Source organism: Carassius carassius, chromosome 2 (assembly GCF_963082965.1).
Source record: "Carassius carassius chromosome 2, fCarCar2.1, whole genome shotgun sequence".
NCBI classification, from domain to species: domain Eukaryota; kingdom Metazoa; phylum Chordata; class Actinopteri; order Cypriniformes; family Cyprinidae; genus Carassius; species Carassius carassius.
Window position 1 is genome coordinate 41,069,534 of NC_081756.1, and position 21,758 is coordinate 41,091,291.

General features: G+C 36.4%; 1 protein-coding gene across 1 annotated transcript; it reads left to right on the forward strand.

Annotated features, from left to right (window-relative positions):
• Positions 1 to 1,961: 1,961 nt before the first annotated feature.
• LOC132109760 (cadherin-15-like) lies at positions 1,962 to 20,848 on the forward strand. The gene is made up of 14 exons (XM_059516093.1): positions 1,962 to 2,181; positions 11,665 to 11,829; positions 12,207 to 12,362; positions 12,527 to 12,671; positions 13,302 to 13,483; positions 13,586 to 13,714; positions 13,826 to 14,005; positions 14,142 to 14,380; positions 15,413 to 15,555; positions 15,701 to 15,934; positions 17,972 to 18,211; positions 18,346 to 18,491; positions 19,453 to 19,647; positions 20,189 to 20,848. Exons 1-14 carry the CDS (start codon positions 2,131 to 2,133, stop codon positions 20,387 to 20,389), a joined length of 2,406 nt encoding a protein of 801 aa, XP_059372076.1. The 5' UTR covers positions 1,962 to 2,130; the 3' UTR covers positions 20,390 to 20,848.
• Positions 20,849 to 21,758: the final 910 nt, after the last annotated feature.

Sequence of the window (21,758 nt, forward strand, 5' to 3'; positions counted from 1 at the left end):
ACTGAAGGCATCAAAACTATGAATTAACACATGTAGAATTATATATAGAATTATATACATTCTTGGTCAAATAGCCCTTGATGCCTTCAGTGTGACTCTACAATTTTCATAGTCATGAAAATAAAGAAAACTCTTTGAATGAGAAGGTGTGTCCAAACTTTTGGTCTGTACTGTATATATATATATATATATATATATATATATATATATATATATATATATATATATATATATATTGAAATGGTGGCTATTGACTGCCATAGTATTAGAAATAAAAAAGTAAAACCTAATGTATGGCCACTGTCAACTGATTTGTTGCCAAAATTATTCAAAATATCGAATTTTTTGTTCAACAGAACAAAGAAGCTCAAACAGTTTTGGAAGAACCTTTTGGGGGGGGGATTTAACTATCCCACCGGGAATAATATTAATGCTTTATGATTTATTGATATTGATCAGTGATTTAAAACAAGAATGTGGGGCCTAAATTATTGTTATTTAATAATATTTAATGCCTTGAACCAGTTTCCATATCAAGTTTCAAAAGCAGCTTCACGATTATAACAGGAGTGAACTATTTTTGTTGCATAGTGTTTAAGGTATCACTCTTAATTGTTTGAGTTTGAAACAGTTTAGTATGTCACAGTTGCCTCATTTTATTTGCATTTGGTCTCAACTGCTTCAAGGCGAAATCTTATGGCACACAACGCTGGAGTTGTTACCTCTAACATGGCATGCTGGCATGGTCCGAGCTCAAACGGAAACATTTTCGAGCATGTATGTTTGTATGGCTGACACCGAGTGCTAAGACACCTGAGTCATATGAATCTTAGTGAGATGATAGTGAGAGTGTAGGGGCCTTGCAGTCTTCTCCATCTACAAGAGGAACATAACCTGTATGTGGACATGCATGTGGAATGCATGCAGGCTGAAGATCTTTATGGTATCACATGACCAGTAGCAAGTTTGATGTTAAGCGTGGACATTTCCAGTGGTCATGGGAGTTTAAGATGAGCAGTTTGCAGATGGGCAGACTGACACCTATGCAGAACCAATGAAAGGTCACGGCAGTACTATATATCTATAATTCCCACTAAAAGACTTCAATGGTGGTGTGAAAATAGTCTTTTGACCTCACCACTGTGTCATATATTCTCTTGTGAAAAATAAGCACACTTTAGCATGTTTTTTTTTTAAGTTCTTATACAAAACTAAAATGGGAAGTATAATTTGAATGTAATGTTTTTATACAGTTAAAGGGATATTTCACTCAAAAATGAAAATTCTGTCACTCACCCTCCAAACCTGTATGAGTTTCTTTCTTCTGTTGGACATAAAAGAAGATATTTTGAAGAATGACGGTAACCAAAATTTTTTATTTTTTTTTGCATCCATATTATGGAAGTCAATGGCAATACAGTTATTTATTCTCCCCATTAAGTCCCATGCAAAGCATGCTGGGAACTACAGTTTCATTTATGTCACCATCTTAAAAAAGTATTTGAAAATGATACTTACTGTGGTCAATATTATATCTTGCTTAATATCACCATAAACAATAGCTAAAAAAGCAATAATTTAAAATAAAAATTTTCACCTAAGATTTAGTTAGTCAATTTTTGATTTATTGTTCTTATTACAAAGACAAATCATGATTTTCAATTAGATGAATATAAAAAGCTACTTTAAATAAATAATATGGTCGTTTCACATTTTTCAGTGCACTTAAAAAAAAAAATTGCAGAAAAATGTTTAGCATTCGAGCACTAATCCTGATATTTCAGATGTTTGTCTTTGTGTTTGTTTCATTTTTCATGTTCTCTTTATCGGAGGTATATCATTCTCATTGAATGGGTCGTGGATTTTCTAACCTTGAAGTTGTGGGGTGTGTTCATGCCATGGGAGAGTGTTGTGGGGGCTGGGATCACAGCCTCTTCAGCCGGCCCTGCACACATGTGCTGTCACTCAACCTCCCTGCACAGACAGCCCAGACTGAGAGACAAGCAACAAGAGCTTCTAGTAGACTGTGTTCCTGTCTTGTTGCAAATTTGCTTGGACACTGTTGTACAAGTCTCTAGTGTTTTATTGTTTGGCCTTGGTTTATTGAGAACAGTAAGGATCAAAAGCCAGATGATGAAGGCGGTGGCGGTCCTGGGTGCACTGCTGGCCGTTGTGTGTCAGGTGAGTTGAGTTTTACATATTAAGTGAATGCTGTGGATTTTAACTCCAGGCTCAGTGAACTTAAGGTTTGCACGGTAAAATATCTCAGTGTTAATATAATATTAAAAGATATGATACCATCAAGCAATAAGCCCAGTATGGTTACTATTCAAGAGCTTTTTTTTCTTCCAGTTTTAGGGGTAAAAAAAAAATAAAAATAAATAAAACATGGATAATTGGAGCACATTTTAAAAGACAAAACTATTTCACTTGTTGTACTTCAAAATTTGAAATATATTTTTAAATTAACTTTTTTTTTTCTCAGTGTAGGCATGACAACACTTTAAAAATAGATTAAATTTAACAATTTAAATATAATAATCATTCCGTAATACACAATTAATTAGTCTGTATAGATCAACCTGCCACATAATAGAAAATTGCAATGGAAAGCAGTTGTGGACTTGCATTGCGCTTTATTTTTTTTAGCAATGCCATGTAATTTGATTAGTGTTAGTTTATCTTGTTGGCTAAAGATTCAGTGTTTAAGAAGTGGATACAGTTTTGACCTTGTGGCACATCTGCTTAAATCATTTTTAGTGGTATAGTGTTTGGTAAAGTGATTGTTGGCTGAACTTACTAGCCATCGGTGGTATTATATTGTTGGAGGACATTAAGGATCTAAAAATGCATAATTTCAAATAAATTGAATGATGACAGATGAATAAGAAGAGAAATGCAGCTGGTTTTAACTTCAATTGGTGTTACGTTTCAAGGCCGCTTTTGGTCTGTCTCTAGTATATTCAAGACAGAACAACGAATGAGAATGCAGACAAAGTCACACTGCCATAAATATTAATCACAATAGGACACAGATTCTAAAATGAGAGATTTGTCCTGTAGTTGCACTCATACTGTATACATAAACAGGGAAAAGGTTGCTGGCCGCCATGTTATTTATGGGCAATTCAGAAACATTTGCTTCTAAGATATTTAGGCTTGAAAGTACTTTAACCTTTTCATTTAATGCAACCCTTTCCAAATCATTAGCAATTAGCATTAGAAAAAAAAAAAAAAAAAAACTTGAGCAAACTGAATTTTTATTCCTCAGAGTGCTCTTTCATAACTGATTCAGTTTTCACTTATGTTTCATTTAAGGCTCAACTTTGTCTCATACATTTTTCCTAAAGTTCTTTAGGAGAAATATAAATACACAGAAAATACATGAAAAGTAGAGAGCTATAAATGGAATGTGGATTACATATCTCAGATCATTTAATCTTTCGTATTAAAATCTTTTGTAATCTTGCCACACTTTAAGACATTAAGACCTCTTCTGAAACTTTACTATGAGATTACTCTAAGGGGAAAAAAGTATTCAGAAACCAAATATTTGAGATCTGATTTTTTTTTTTTTTTATATTAGTGTAATTCTGTGATAAAGAATCCTACCACATGTACATTGCATGTGTTTCTTTTCCTCAGCTGATGTTGCAATATGGAGAGAATGCACAAAATATTACATATCATGGGGCAAGAAAATATCAGCACATACTAATGTTGGTGTCATAGGTTTCCTCCAAATCATTGTCTCACCTTGATGATAACTTGATAGTTTTCTTTCATTCTTTTCATTAGTGCTGGTGATTCATGGCTTTTTGTGGCTCTGGACCCACCAGTAAAAGTTAATGTATGCCACGTAAAATAACTTAATCTGCTAAAATTCTCTGGTGATCAGACAGGGAGTGCTAGGAATTCCCAAAGCTCATTTCCCAGGAGAGGTTTATGCCTCCCTGAGAGTATAGTGGGGTGCATTGAGATTCACACTTTCCTCTTGTGAAGTGGTCTTGATATGACTGTGTGCAGCTGTTCCCAGATGTAGACTCAACCCCATTTGTCTCACATGGTAATCCTGGATGCGGAAATAGGAGGACAACTTTCCCTGGCCAAGCAATGAGCAAAAAAAGTTGAGTTAATGCACTAGCCCAGCTGGTGAATATCAGTCTTACTGGCAACTTTGGGTTTCTCTTAGTCCCAGACATTCTGATACCAGTTAATAGTGAACATATAAGTCTAATGCTGTGCCTTCCCTGTTAACCTTAATCCTAGATAAGGAAACCATGACTGGACAGTGATAATTGAACATTATAATTGTCACTGCCTGTTTAAATTAGCTTGACATGACAGCATGGCCTGGTTATGAAGATTCCATCACTGACATGTTCCTGGCTGACAGCATGAAAAAAAGAAAGAAAGAAAGAAAGAAAGAAAGAAAGAAAGAAAGAAAGAAAGAAAGAAAGAAAGAAAGAAAGAAAAATTAATTTGAGTGTTGACTTTAGTGTACTTCAAATCTTATTTATTTATTTTTTTAAATAAACTGTACTTACAGATAATAGAATTAAATGAAATAAAACACTTAAATATACTTTTAAGTAGTGAAATTTTGTATAATGTCAAATTAAAAGTTGAACTTTTAAGTATAACTGTTTTTATACTATTTTATCATGCTTTAAAGAAGTACACTTATTTTGATGTGTTGACTAACATGTTAAAATACTTGCACTTGTAGTTGATATTCATTTTAACTGTAGTGTGTTATTTAAAATTACATTTAAAATGAATGTATGTGAACCTGGATCACCATTCCAGTTATAAGGGTTATTGTTTTTAAATTGAGATTTATAAATCATCTGATAGCTGAAAAAAGCTTTGTTAGGACAGGACAATATTTGGCCGATATACACTATTTGAAAATCTGGAATCTGAGGGTAAAATAAATAAATAAATAAATAAATAATAATAATAATTCAAATTATTGAGAAAATGTTATGTTCGGGAACCCAGAGAAACACAGGAGATGAGAAATCCAAACGCAGTGTGGTTTAATGGGTAATCCAAATCAGAATCCAACAAGCAGGGGTCAAAACCAGAAATCAATCCAAAACAAACAACAGAGATAAGAACAGGAACAGGAATAGGAACTGGAACAGGAAACTCGGAAGACGAGGAAACTCGGAAGGCGAGGAAATTGGGTGACGGAAAGAAAGGACTCCATGAAAACAACTAGAAACTGACCGGTTAATATAGGCAGGGTAATGACTATCAAGACACCTGAGTGCAATTAACAGGAGTGCAATTACTGTGATGAAGGGACAAGGCTTGTGGGAATTGTAGTGCCTACGGTGAGGTGCCTATGGGGAAGTGAGACCACTAGCGGAGACTCAGGGAAACAGAGACCAGACAGCATGACAGAAAATCGCATTTACAGTTATCCAAATGAAGTCCTTAGCAAAGCATATTACTAATGATAATACATTTTTATATAAGTAGAAATTTTACAAAATATCTTCATGGAACATGATCTTTACTTAATATCCTAATTATTTTTGGCATAAAAGTAAAATTGATATTTTTTAAAACACAATATATTTTGACTATTGCTACAAATATACCCGTATTACTTATGACTGGTTTCGTGGTCCAGGGTCACACGTTTCAAGTGTATATTTTTGTATATTTTGTATATTTTAGATTAGAAAGACACTTTAGTGTGTTTAGTGATCTAGTGAGGAATGACATAACAGAACGTGACCACCCTGCAACCTCTCATCCAGCTCTGCATTCTGTCATGCTATACTGCCTCTCACACACACACAGGTAATTTTTTTAGACTTTATTAAATTGCATAATGCATTCTAATCCACTATATTTGGGCTAAATGAAAAATAAAAAATAAAAATTCCAAACTCTGTTGGACACACATGCGTATGCATAATGTGTTCCACACTCACTTAGTTCTTTTTCCTCCTCAGAAATGTAGCATATCTCATTCTGTTAGTCATGCCTGCACCATCAGTGCCATGGTTCAGACCAGTTGACCCTGCCATATGTGTGTGGAGCTTTAGGAATGTCTTACTCTGGTAAAAGCAGAGCTAAACTGGGTTAAATGTGACACAGAAAGCATTTTTTTTTCTAAGAGTTCTAAAAGGCCCAGAAAGATTACACTTTCTCTGACCCTTCAAAAGACTATCATGTAATAAGTGTAGGCTGTTGGATAACTGAATGTGAGGTTGGGGGTTGCCACAAAGTCTGCGGATGGCACCTGCCGTCTCTGGGGTATTAGTATATGGGTCAGACAGTAGGGTATTTTCAGCCCTGTGACAGATAGGTGCTTCCCTTGAGCAAATGTTCACATACATACAGCACACATTGCTCAGGAGAGATAATGGAGATCTCACTTGAGTCTCGTTCAAGCATTTCTCTCAGAGTTTTATTGTAAAATCTGTACAAGAAACAAAATGGACGAATTTGAATGGATATTATATTTAATCAGACTTGATTCGCAGCCTTCGGCATTTAGTCAAATCTGAACAGTTTTTTAAACATTGTTGAGAGAGAGATGTGAGTTTAAGAGAAAGCAGTATCCGTTTACTCTAGATTTAATTTAATCTAATTTCTTCTCTCTGTAGGGGAAACAAATGTTAAATCTCTCCAGGCGGACAGTAGGAAGTTCAGATAAGAATGCACTGACTAAAAAGCACTCATGCATTTCCTAAATGAGGTGAGGAAGTACATTAGCAGACCCACATTAATGCTGCATGGGTAATTGATAAGAGAAGTAACCAAATGTGCAGCTCTGTTAAAGGTATCAAGAGACCCCCTATAAATGCCACCCAGAAAACTGACTTCCCACCAACAGGACTGAATCCCAACTAAAAGTGACTTTTGTTTGGAAACTGTGTTCTGAAATACAAGAGTAAACAACTTATTTAGTACTACACTAGCAGAATGGAGAATTCAGGCTGCTCTAAGATTAGTGTGCTCCAACAGGGTCTGTGCATGCCTGTGATGTCCAGCATTCTGCATGGGCTGCTCAGAGGAGTGCCCCGGAAACATGCTCCACCGCTGCACCCATGAGGAAATCAAGGAACTATGACAGCCATTGCTGCTATTTAAGATTTGCATATGGTTATGAATTATTGTTGCATTCTTAAATAAGATGTTTTTAGTAAGTCTTAGTAATGTGTCATACAGGATCCAAAATTAATACTTACAGAGTGTCAAATGCACATAAAAAAAAGTGCATCATAATACATCAGAATTTAAAACTGATAGTTTGTACATTATCCAACTTTTTTATTATTAAATTAAGTAAATGAATAAACATATTCATTTGAAAAAGAAGTAAAATTTTGCATACTTTTAAAAAACTAAATATAAATATAAAGGGCCCTTTTTTAACGATCTAAACGCAAAGTGTAAAGCGCATGGCGCAGGTGCACTCCGCATGGTCTAAAATGGGTTGTCCCTATTCTCTTAATGAGTAATGGGCATTTTTTGGGTATAACGTGCAATAAACCAATCAGAGTCTCATCTTCCATTCACTTTAAGAGCCAGTTGCGCTCGTGTCATAACGGATTTGCTATTTACATGGCGGAATTTGGCAAGCGTAAAGAGATGAAAACACTATAATTTGCTGTTATACTCCATATAACTCCATATACAAGCGAGAAACTAAGCCTTCTTTTGCACAGGCCTATCTAAAGGGTTAATGGTCCCACCTAGTGATCAACTGTAAAAATATATTTTTTTTACCTCTTCCCAAAAGGGAAAACCACAAACAATCAAGAATGCATGATTTTATAGTGTCATGGCTTTGCAATCAAAAAATGTCGTTATAATGGAAGTCAATGGGGCAAAAACAGCCACAGACCATAAATGAGGGAGAAAAAATTTAAATCTAATGCTGCACAAAAACTAACAATGCATCAAAGCCAATGTTGTTACTAATCTTTGACATGCCCCAAGACTGTGATAAAAGGTTAAAAAAAATGTATATATATCCAGTCCACAGTCACTTTTTATATTGAAAATACAGTACAGACCAAAAGTTTGGACACACCTTCTCATTCAAAGAGTTTTCTTTATTTTCATGACTATGAAAATTGTAGATTCACACTGAAGGCATCAAAACTATGAATTAACACATGTGGAATTATATATGGAATTATATCAAAAACAAAAAAGTGTGAAACAACTGAAAATATGTCATATTGTAGGTTCTTCAAAGTAGCCACCTTTTGCTTTGATTACTGCTTTGCACACTCTTGGCATTCTCTTGATGAGCTTCAAGAGGTAGTCACCTGAAATGGTCTTCCAGCAGTCTTGAAGAAGTTCCCCGAGAGATGCTTAGCACTTGTTGGCCCTTTTGCCTTCTGTCTGCGGTCCAGCTCACCCCTAAACCATCTCGATTGGGTTCAGGTCCGGTGACTGTGGAGGCCAGGTCATCTGGCGCAGCAGCCCATCACTCTCCTTCTTGGTCAAATAGCACTTGATGCCTTCAGTGTGACTCTACAATTTTCATAGTCATGAAAATAAAGAAAACTCTTTGAATAAGAAAGTGTGTCCAAACTTTTGGTCTGTACTGTATGTCATTTTATGTGTGTGTGTTTTTTCCCCAAATCAGTGACATCATGAATGAACTTGGTAATTAAAGAGTTAAAATCTTGGATTAAAAAAAAATTGGCAGTTTGATTAGGACTGAGGATGATTAATAGATTTGTGCAGGTAATTTCAGCAAAACATCACTCGTTGAACTCCTCAGTTTAATCAGTGTGTTTAATAAGTCAGTGTATTCCTGCTTGACCCATAGATTATCTGATCTGATTATCGGTTTCTTCGCTTGAGAAGCGGTCAGCTTTTCCGCCAACAAATTCCGCCATGTAAACAGCGATCCGCCATGGCGCGAGCGCATCTCGCTTATAAAGGGAGTGGGAGATGAAACTCTGATAGGTTTATTGAACGTTACGCCTATTACTTATTAAGAGAATAGGGACAACCCATTCCAAAAATGCGCCCCGGCGCACGGGCCGTTTTTCTGTCGTTAAAATAGCAAAAGTGGATTTGGACGCCCTGAATGCACCTGCGCCGTGCGCTTTACACTTTGCCTTTAGATCGTTAAAATAGAGCCCTTAATCACGTTAACTGCAATTAAATTAAATTTATTATAGTTTAAATTTATATTAAATGCATTTGAATTTTAGAGTGCTTTTTTGACTCACTTAACAATATCTTGAGACTTCAGTATATTGTTTAATGTATGTCATAATTACTTATATATTGTCTTTGAATATGGTTAAACTGTAAACTAAAATTTACTTAAATGTAATTTCATATCATATTTTAAATTATATTTATTATCACAGAATTGTAATGATGAAGTTGCAATTTAGTACTTATAAAATATATTAAATGTAATATTGAATGTTCAAATTATCAAGTACTTCACATTATATCAACACATGAAAACAAAACATATTTTACATTACTACAAGTGCACTTTCAATACAATTAAGTGTTCTTCTTCAAAGGTGTCATACAGTATCAGACATCCCAAGTCTCCCGGAAGTGGAAAGCGGCTCCCTGAGACCCGCGAATTAGTTAAAATCTCCCGGAATCTATACCGAGCGAGCAAAAGCGCACATGCGAAACAGATACTGAGTTTCAAACCGTGTAGCGCACGCACGGCAGAGAGGGAGAGGGAGCGAGAGACCTTGCGTGTGTGTGCTAATGTGCGTGTGTAAGAAGCGCATGTAAGACAGAGAGCATCCTGATTGGCCTGTTTCTGCAAATCAACCAATCAATGTCAGTGTGGGTGGGCCCGCACAAAATTAATCAGTTATGTCTATCTAGAAACAGGAGCACCATTGCAGAGGGAGAGTGCCACAAAATAAAAAAAGTATAAGACACATTTTACGGCAGACTACACGAAAGTGTACCCCTGTCTTAGGTGTCAAACATAATGGCAGTCTTGCTCAAGCATTGCCCATGGAGGGTTATATAATTGCAAAAGGCATGTTGAGATGAGTTGACAAGTTTAATTTCATCTGCATTATTATTCAGGCTAGTTGCCAAGGCTACATGAAAACAACCAACTCCTTAGACCTGTTTAAAGTTGCAATGGAAAATAAATAAAAGCAGTTTACATCAATTGTATAAGCAGATTATATAAATAGTAAAAGTAATCTACATATTTAAACATAATTAACGAATGATTACATAGGCCTATAGCTTATAGAAATAATATTTTATGCTTTTATATCTGTTAGGGACCACAACAGGGAGGTTAGGGAGGCTAAGCACAGGGAAGGCTGCTCCAATATATCTCAGTTCTCCAATTCAGATAGGCAAAGTCTCACTAAGAAGGTGACTACAGCTGAGATGTATTTCCTTCCTTTTGGGGGGGGGGGGGGGGTGTACCTCCCTGAAATGACTTTTTGCAGGTTGGGATGTCTGCAGTATTATAATAAAGCAAAGCAAAATCTAGTTTCATAGATGTAGTATTATTAGAAGTATTTATGGCTGGTGAATTTCAATTTACTGACCAGTAACCGGTGTGGCAAACAGTTAATTGTATAGACCCTGTTAATTGTTAATTGTATAGTAAAATAGACCCTGATAGCACAGCAATTTATTACTAAAATCCATTTACACAATGTTACATTTTCCCTACATTAATCTTTGGCAAACGACTACAGTTACATAGTCTTTGTAGTTTCATAAATCAGTCTTAGTCCATAGTGAGACTTTTTCACACTTTGACACACATCGTGTCAGTGTATGTGAGAATTTTGTCACTAAAGCACGTTTAGCAGCTGACCTCTGACCTCAGTCAGGTGCAGGCAAAAAAGAGTGCGTTTCAGAGTGACAGGCCTTGGATGGTGAAAACTGAGCCTGTTTTCTTTCTAAACAGCTACGTGTGTGTGTGTGTGGGTTGTATGAGCCCTTTATTTCAGTCATTAGACCTCAATATATGATCTTGTATATGTTTGTCAATGAAAAAAAGAGGGGAGAGAGAGTAACAAGAAATGTAAGTTAGGTTCACTCCACCCCTTCAATCGCTTTGAAGCTGGACCAATTAAGTCACTTAAAATTAAGAATTAAGAACTGCAGCTGTACAATAAAATGACAAACTAGTATTAACGTGGATTTTCATCAAGAACTTTAAAGCAATCAAAATGAATGTGGTTATCTAATACATCAAAGTGTAGGCCTACTTAAGTGTACGTGTGAAATTAAAGTGTACTCTTATTAAGTACTCTTAAGTGGCCTTTTATTTTATTAATATTATATTATCTACAAGTACTTTTTTGTGGAAATATTCCATATATTAAATATAAAATAAGTTAGAAGTGCATGTTCAATACAATTAAGCACTACTTTTCCATAAGGGAATGCTGGATTAAATACAATTAAACTGCATAATTTAATGAATAATGTATAAATGTATAAAAAACACTGACTTGCCATATACTTAAGATAGAAAGCAGAGGTACTTTTTAGTACTTTTAATGGAGAAAACATCAGCCAGCAGGGGCATTATTTTTTTAAGTTTAGTGACATTAGAGGCATATAAATTATTCAGATGTCAAAGACTGCAGTGGATTGTGTGCATGTCACTGAAAAGCATCCAGATGCAGTACTGCTCCATGTGTTTTGTTGCAGGTCAGCAGCAGTGGTCAGGTAACACAGAGCGATTTGAACCCAGCTGTGCTGCACCCATGGAGACACAGGAGTGCAGGTCCACAGGTCAGGGTCAAGAGAGACTGGATCATTCCACCAATCCGAGTATCAGAAAACAGCAAGCAGGTCCCTGAAGATCTGGTCCAGGTAAACAAACAGCTCACTATTAGTTGCTCAATATAGATCTGAAAAAGAAAGTGTAAAAGACGTTTCACTAGATTATTGAAGCTAGAGGCATTTTTTATGAATATAACTATCCAATGGTATAATTTATACTTTTATGAGAGTCATATTATTCTGGTTTAGTCATTCTGGTTTATTCAGGTTTAGAACAAAGCTCTCACAAAGAACAACATTTTTAAAATATATGCAATACAGCAAAGTAAAAGAATAAAAGAACAAGGCCCTGTGTTTAACACACACATGGTAATCCTCTGGTAAAACATGAAATGTATCCTCACACTCTCTGAGTAGATTAGCTGTTTAACATGCGGCTGTAACATGTTCCATGTCCACTCTCACAGATCAAATCAGACAAGATCTTCACTGGGGAGGTGATATACATGCTGGAGGGACCCGGGGTTGACCAGGACCCCAAAGGGCTCTTTGAAATTGATGAAAAAACAGGATGGATCAAGAGCAAAATGCCTCTGGACAGGGAAAAACACAAGAGTTTTAAGGTGAACGTTTGCTGAAGGCATGTACAGAGGGAAGCAAAAGCTTCTATTTGCATTTTTTGTTCCAAATTAAATAACTATGACCAAGGAATACAGATAAGAGACTCAAACGTGAAGCTTGATGAATTATGATATTGCTGAATAACTTATATATGTAATATCTTCAGCTCAAAGCTTTTGCACTGTCCCCAAGTGGAGAGAGACTGGAAAGTCCCACCACCATTGAAATCTACGTTTTAGATCAGAATGACCACAGGCCTGAATTTACCCAGAAGGAGTTCATCGGCACTATCCCTGAATTCTCTGTTCCAGGTAAGACATGTACAACAGAATTTCAAAACTTATTTTAAGAAATAAAATAAATATTTTATATAGAAAAGAAAACACCATCACATCAACGCAATGAATAGTTCATCCAAAAAATGAAAACCTTAATTTCCATCAAAACATGTTACAGTTAAAGGCTGTTCTATTCTATGTTCCACACTGCATGTTCAAAATGCATCCAAGAACCAATGAATTTTATGCACAATGTCTTGTTATTTGGTGTCGAGTGCACTGTATATATGGTTGAAAGCAAACAAAGACATTATTGCATATCATAAATGTTTCGTGATCTCACCAAGAGGACGCGAATATTTTTGTATTTAACAAGATTTTGTTGTATTTCTCACACAAAGCTATCATAGTGATTTAGAAGACTTGGAATATTACACAAGTCGTACAGATCACTCTTATAGCACATTATGGTAATACCTTTGTCCTTTTTAGAACTTGGCAGTCAGGGTCACCATCCACTTTCATTGCATGGCAATCTTTTTTCATATTCTACAGAAATGTGAGGGAGTGTGGAGGAAATGTGATCTCTTTAAGTCAGGCTGTCAGTGTACACATGCATAAACATAAGTATCATAAACTTGTTGTGTGGTTCTCTGTCATCAGGAACTTCAGTGATGCAGGTTACAGCGATAGATTCTGATGATCCAATGACAGAAAACGCAGCTCTGAGCTTCTTCATTGTTGGACAAGAGAGTATCCCTCCCAACAGCATTAACAAGACCATGTTTGGCATTAATAACAAAACTGGAGTCATCTACACTCGAGATGTGGGACTAGACAGAGATGTGGGTTATTTAAGAAATATTTCTTAAATGTCTTAAATAAACAGCATAAACATAAAAATACATGAACAAAGAAAGCAGTAACATGCCTTGATGTGTTGTCAGGTGGTGCAGTCCTTCAGGCTGACTCTGCAGGTGGCTGACATGTCTGGAATGGGCCTAAGCTCCAGCGGCCGTGCCATCATTCACATCTCTGATATTAACAACCATGCTCCAAAATTCCACCCTACCATGGTATGTAAAAAAACAAACAAAAAAAAAACCCTGAAACATGCACAGGCTGTGATGTTCGCTTGATTACTTGATCATTGTTTTCTGAGCTCTTGATCCAATTCTGTGATGCAGTACAACATGAATGCAATGGAGAACAAGTACATTGCGGAGTTGGGCAGGGTCAATGCGACAGATAAGGACCAGAAAGGTGGAGATAACTGGAGGATTAAGTACACCATCATAAATCCTTCAGGGCACTTTGCCATCCACACAGACCCAGTTTCCAACCAAGGAATAATTTCTGTGGTTAAGGTGAGATTACTGCCACAAATGTGGTAAATTAAAGATTGAAGACATGGGACTATACAAAAATCAGTTAATGGCCATCTTCAGCTTTCTTATTATTTGTTCACTACATTTCAAATACAATGTTTCTACTCTCTTGCAGCCACTAGACTATGAATCCAAGGCAGAGTACCAGCTCATTGTCAAAGCAGAGAATGAAGTCAGGCTTAAAGCACCATACGAACAAATACACAGTGCTACAGTCACTGTCAGAGTGATGAATGAAAACGAGGCCCCAGTCTTCCATAAAAACCCCATTAAAGTGACTGTTGCAGAGTCCATTGTTCCTGGGACTGTCCTGGTCTCAGATATTGCTCATGATCCAGATAATGCCAAGCTAAGGTGAGGCTCACTTATCTGTACCATCATTCCTCACGCTCTTTTATACTGGACAGCACAATGAAGCCGTGTAGGAGATGTTCTTGGATCAACATCCTTTGTTAGTCCGGGAACAGCATTCGTATTGAAGCAGTCATGCGCAAAACCCTGTCCCTGTCCAAGCTTGACCATAACCTAGACCATAACCTACCCATGAAATCTTTATTGATTGATTGATTGATAAGAATGATATTATTATTATTTTATTTATTGTGCATCGCAATGGACATCAGGTCTTGAAAGATTTCAGCAAGAACCTCATTAATTAGTTGCATCAGGAATTTAAGATTTTTGTGGAAGTTTTTCAAAGCTAAAATACAGAGCCACAAATTGTAATGTTAATGTTTTATAAACATTGATGTTAATTAATTCATTAATTTCATTTATGTCTTCAAAGTGACCATCAGTGAATTTGTCATTGGTTTTACTGAAAAAAACAGCCATAGTGGATATGAGATCAATGAATACACAGATAAAAAACACAAACACTCACATCCCCTCCACATACACACTGATGTCTTGGTGCTATAATGCAGACACAATCATCTATCAGCAAGTACACATAAACACTTTCACATACACACATAGAAATTTACAGATATACTCAGTTTCCCCCACTTCAACCATCAAAAGGTATCAAACAAGCTTTTTTGAGACTTCATATCATCTTACCTTTTTTTTCTACATTCTTATTGCATTGTTTATTCTTACAGTATGTGTTTTTTTTTTCAAAATCTTAAACACTAGTTCAACACTAGTACACAAACTCTATTTCATAAGTATGGTGAAAATATGAGGATACTTTATGTTGCTTTACTCCTGGCCTCCTGGCCTAAGTGCATTCTATTCATATCACACTTATATTTTAAAGTGTTTTAATTCTGTAATAAGCTCTTCATTTTTACAAGTGAATGCTTACATACATTAATTTTAATGTACTGTATGTTCTAAACTTTGTGTGTACATACCTACTTAGATTTGTGAATTTTTGTTCAGGTTTGAAATCATTCAGGATCCTGAGAACTGGCTTGCTATTAACCATGGAACTGGACAAATCACAGCCAGGAGATCCTTCAATATCCGGTCTCCCCATGTCAGGAACAATATTTACTCTGCAATTGTGAAAGTCATAGATCAGGGTAAGCACTTCAGCACTTTTGACCTAAAGGCCAAAATAATAACAGCAGAATAAAACAATTGATACTGTGACCATACTGTCACAAAACCAGTGTGCCTTTGAATGAATACAAATGGTAATCATTCATATGATAACTCTCTTTACAGATGCTGGTGGAATCTCTGCAAAAGCTACAATGGAGGTCAGTCTGTGGGAGACCAATGATTACCCACCGGTGCTGATACCCTTGAGTGGGACTGTGTGCAGTGACAGGGACAGAGATAAACTGGGCCTTCTGCTTAGCGCTGTGGATGAGGACATGTCCCCTCAAGCTGACCCCTTCACTTTTTACATTGCTGATCAAAATGTGGCCGTCAACTGGACCATCATAACTCTTAACGGTAAAAAATTAACATAGACATGCATTCATTTTTATATATTTGTATCCTGCTGAAAACCATCTTAAATTGGTATAAAAGTTCATGCGGGGCCTGGTTGGTCTGGGTGCTAGTTTGGTGCAGGTACACTTGATGTCCCAGCATATCCATAGTGAGCTAATGAAGCCAGTTAAACAGCATGGTTTTTCAGGTGGACCTGGTCAATCAAGCCTTGGATAATCAAACTAGTTAAGAAGCCAAGTGTGGAATCAGACTGGTTTATTCTGGTTTATTACTTTTCTAAATTATGTTTTATTGGTAAAACCTACTTGTTTAAGCTGGTTAAACAAGAAATATTGCTGATTAAGGAAGTTAAGAAGACTTTTAAGGAATTAATTGTACATTATACATTAGTGAAATCTTTAATCAAACACACCTGAGCGAAACTGATCAAAGTCTTCAGGATTACTAGAAAGGCGGGTGAGTTTCATCAAGGTTGGAGCTAACCTCTACAGGACAGTGGACCTCAAGTGCCAGAGTTGAGAACCCTTGTTTTAAAACAAGGGTTGCCCACCCTGCTCCTGGAAGGCAACCATCCTGCAGAATTTAACACTAACTTTGATCAAACTCACCTGCTTATACAGAAGTGAAAAAAAATATTAGAACACCACATTATTAGATTTTCATCAGCTAAAATATACTTTTAATACAGTTATTTCTATCTTTTGCTGTAGTGTGTCAGCAGGAAATATCTAACGCATTCTCATCCCAAGGCGTCATATACTGACCCTCTTGACATTTCGTCAACATCCTACGCATATGGCACCCTCTAGCGTCAATATGAGACAAAGATTATGGGTTAAGGTTAGGGTTAGGGTTAGACCGCTAGGAGGCGCCTTCTGGCCCATTTTTATCTGCTTCTAATATTGACGCTAGAGGGTGCCATGTGCGTAGGATGTTGACGAAATGTCAAAAGGGTCGGTATATGACGCCTTGGGATGAGAACGGTCTGAAATATCAGGTTACATTTCCAAACATTCATTTTGCCATTAATTGTAACAATCTAGTGAGATTTTTATTTGCACAAGGAGTCTGACAACAGCCAGTGCTCCACACAGAGATCTGATCTCACCATCATCCATCTCGAATTACATGAAGAAACAGTTCAAACGGAGACAGACTAAATCCAGAAGAACTGTGAAGAGACTGCAATGCTACAGTACTGTTAAAAGTTTTAAGCACTTGTGTTAAGATGCTGTCAAAAATAATGTCCTAAAAAGATTTTCTTTATCAATTGACTTCTCTTAACTAAATTAAACATTTGGTGTGACCTTTGTGTTTAAAGCAGCTTTTGTCCTAGGTGCACTTGCGCATAGTTTTTCAGGTAGCTTTGCAGGTAGGTCTCTTCGAGCATCTTGGAGACATCACCACAGTTCTTCTGGATTTACTCTGTCTCAGTTTGATCTGTTTCTTCATGTAATTCCAGACAGACTGGATGATGGTGAGATCAGATCTCTGTGTGGAGCACTGGCTGTTGTCAGACTCCTTGTGCAAACAAAAATCTCACTGTATTATTACAATTAATGGGAAAATTAATGTTTGGAAAGGTAAACTGATATTTCCTACTGACACACTACAACAAAAGAGAGAAATAGCAATTTTTTAGCTGGTGAAAATACTAGTTTCTAATAATCTTAAACCTCTAAATCTAATAAACTTAAACTTCTAATAATTTTGGCCACCACTAACTTTTTAACAATCCTAAAGACCTTGATTGGCTTGAGATTTATTTGAATAGAGCAAGGAGTAAAACTTTGCAGGAGAGTGACCCCAATTTTTGAGCAAGGTAGCCAACCTGGCTCCTTGAAGGCTACCATCCTACAGAGTTTAGCTTCAACCCTTATCAAAAATATCTGAACTTAATAAAGGTGTTCAGGATTACTTGCAAATAACAGGCAGGTATGTTGGAGCAAGATTTGAACTGAAGTCTTCAGGAGGATAGGCAGACCTCTGCTAAGATTCTTTGTTTTTGCTTCTGTCTCTTTACATGTATGTTACCAGAGACTCATGGGGTTCTCCAGCCACTGATAGACATAGAGAAAGGGGAATTCTCTATTCCTGTGGTCATATCAGACTCTGGCTCTCCTTCACTTTCCTCTAACGCTCTGGTCAACGTGACTGTGTGTCCCTGTGACAGTTTCGGTGACTGCAAGAGCTACACCGCAGCCATGTTTGGAACCAAAATGGGAATAAGCTTCATTGCCCTTATGATAATTATGGGATGCATTGTTCTTCTGTTGTGTAAGTAAACACTACATCTATATACTATATTTAACCCCTTTTTCTATATCTAAGTGCATATGCAGCAGTTGAAGTATGTTGGTGGTAGATATACTTGAAATTCCTCATAATAAAGCTTGTTTTTGTGTTTTCAGTGCTGCTTGTTCTTGCTGTGGCGGTGAAGGGCTGCAGAAGGCAGCACATTAGAAAAGGAGGAGGTCTGCTGGTCGGAGCATCTGACGATGACATCCGAGACAATGTCTTTCACTATGATGAGCAGGGAGGAGGAGAAGAGGATGAAGTAAGAGCAATGACACAATATTTAATACATTTTACATGCAGATGCAGTGTATTTTAACCTAGTAATTTTAAGAACGTGAATATTTAAAATAGATATTATGCAAAGACCATGCAATACTGTAGATAAGAGCAGGTGTGGAGAGTGCAAGATAAACGTACTACAATTTCCGCAGTATACAGTAGATTTACTTTGCACTGAATGCACAAATTCGGTATAAACACCGCAGAAGACTCATATGACCTCCTACATTTGTCAAAATGTGCAGCATACAACACACCAAAGATATTTTACACACCACTGGATTTATTTATTTTTCCTGAGATAAGTTGAAACTACTCTTTAAATGATACGGCTACATGGTGTGGTGAGCTCAAATGCAGTAAGCAGCAGTATTCCATTCATCACGGGATGAGCACTGAACATAGCTCCTGTCTGAGTCACAGACTTTCATTTATCCTGGGGATTTCCCTCATATGACACATGGATCCTACAGCAGCCTGATAGACTGGACAGATGTATAGGGCCTTCTGTCCCACACTACATGCTTGCAAAATCATGGTGTTTTGGATGTTTGTTGGATTTATATCTGCTTTGAGGTACTGATGTATTGTTTGTTAGGATAGGACAATATTTGGCAGAGATACAACTATGTGAAAATCTTGAATCTGAGGGTGCAAAAAAAAAAGAAAATCGCCTTTAAAGTTGTCCAAATGAAGTCCTTAGCAATACATATTACTAATAATAATAAATTTGTGATACATTTAAGGTGGGAATTTTTAAAAGTATCTTCATGGAACATAATCTTTAATTGCAAAAAAAAAAAAAATATATAATTTTGACCCATACAGTATATTTTTGGCTATTGCTCTAAATATACATGTGTTACTTATGACTGGTTTTGTGGTCCAGGGTCAAAAATGGTAAACTTCCTGAAATACCTAAAGCTGTTTCTTTCCAATAGGATGCATTCAATATTGATTTTCTGAGGAACCCAAGTGACATGGTCCCTGCCCCAGCCTCATTTTTCCCAAAAGACTGCAGTCTGCCCAGAGGAAAACAACCTCTACGGAAAGATGCACCCTATAACCTGCCTTCTCCTAGATATCCACGCAAACCCCCCGGAGACCCGACTGACATCGAAGATTTCATCAATGTTGTAAGTGAGGTTTCTTTTATAAAAAATAAGATTAATTCTAGAATTTTTGTGGGTAATTTCAGTAAATGTCCTTAACATTCGCTTAGAAAAGGTTGATTTTTCAAGGAGTCTTATTTTCTTAAAGTACTGAGGTGTTTACCACTCAAGACATTTAGGAAACCACCACAAGTATATTCCAGTATCTTGATCTTCTATTCTCAGTCCTAAATATGTAATAACAAAGGCAAAGTTTAAGTTATTTATGATAACTAATACTCATTAAGTGCTATTTTAACTCTGTCAAAGTTTGGAATTTATTTTAACAAATTGAATCGCTAAAGCAGTAAATTCTGATGTCATTTAAGTCAAGTAGCAATTTTAGTATTTTGAAGTACTTGGAAATGGGAAATATTAAACTTTATTTGACCATTAAAACTGAATAAAGATGAATGTACACACATTCTCTGACATTCTGATGAGAAACTACATTTCCTTTGCAATGAACAATGAAAATCAAATGCACTTTTTGATCATTTTCACTTTTTCTGCTTCAACCCAACAGGGCCTGGATGCTGCTGACAATGACCCGAACGTCCCACCATACGATACAGCTCTGATCTATGATTATGAGGGCGATGGGTCGGTAGCAGGCAGTCTTAGCTCTATCGCTTCCATGGGCTCTGATGGTGACCAGGACTATGACTACCTCAATGACTGGGGACCACGGTTTAAAAAACTGGCTAACATGTATGACCCACGTTAGCTACCAGACTGATTCTCATACATGCATGCCCTTTAAAACTCCAAATGTCCTATCTTTAATATGGGAGTGCTCATGATGTAAGGATGAAAGGGGCGGTTTACGTTTTTGACAATGTAGATAAATGGAGGTCTCTGTCTATTCCCTTGTGATATGGTTAATGGTCATCAATGTCAGAGAGACTGCACACACTATATCTTTTTCCTTTCTCTCATGGATCAGTGAACTATTTCAACATGCTGATGTGACAGGGGCTTATTGAGAAAGCACCAACTGGAGGGAAGAACCATGTGTTTGTGCATACCGATTAGACATGGTACAAGAGATGCTTTGTTCATAAAACATATCATGTTCTTTAGGGATTATTTTAGCTGATGACCAATGCTGAGTTTCGCTGAGCATATGGGGTGAACAGATAGAATAATTCATCCAAAACAGAAAATAGTACTCATGAATACTCATTTACTTTGACAGATCTATCGAACACAGAAGGATGTTTTATATGTTGGTGAACTTCAAAGCTGCTCTTTTTTATTTTTATAATAATAATAATAATAAAAGAAGATATTGTCATATATGGTGCATCAAGTTGCACAGTGTCAGGACACTGGTTATAGCATATAACTGATGAAAGTATAAGCACCAATGAGATTAAAACTTAGATTTTTTTGAAAAGCATGTTCAAGTCAATACAGGTGATTGGAATGCTAATGTATGGTAATCAATGGATATAAAGACAAGGTGAAAAAGTAATTTGTGGCATGTAAATATCCCCCATGTCTTCCACAGCTGCCACATTCTTGTCTGTTCCTCAAAAAAATCATCACAGAGTATTGGGAACAAGTCATATTGTACTTATAGGAGTACTTTTATGGTGCATTTATTTGTCCTTTTTGACATGAGCTTGGTGACCCATGATTACTATATCCTTTAGTTGTATGGAAAACAGCAGCACAGAAATTCTTCTACATATATCCTTGTGTTTCAGTGGAGGAAAGTCATATTCCTTAAAAATAAATGCATTGATTGTTTAATATCTATTTTTAAGACAGATTGACTGATAAAACGATTTTTTTTTTTAACTTGGTCTTTTGATCAATTGTTCTTATCTCTTTCATTTTATACATCTTGTGTACTATATGTGCTTGTTATACTTTTCTTTGTTTGCCTGCAGTTAACATCAGTACGTAAATCCAATACATTTAAAGAGCTTTAAGATTAAGAATAATTATAATTTTCATATGCAGCCTATTGACACAGTTTGCCAAAATGATGATGCTTCAAATGTATATATTTTTAGCTTTCCATCAGGAACACAAGTTTTTCCTAATTACATAATGCCTGTATTAATTATTTTGTTAGTTTCTGTGTT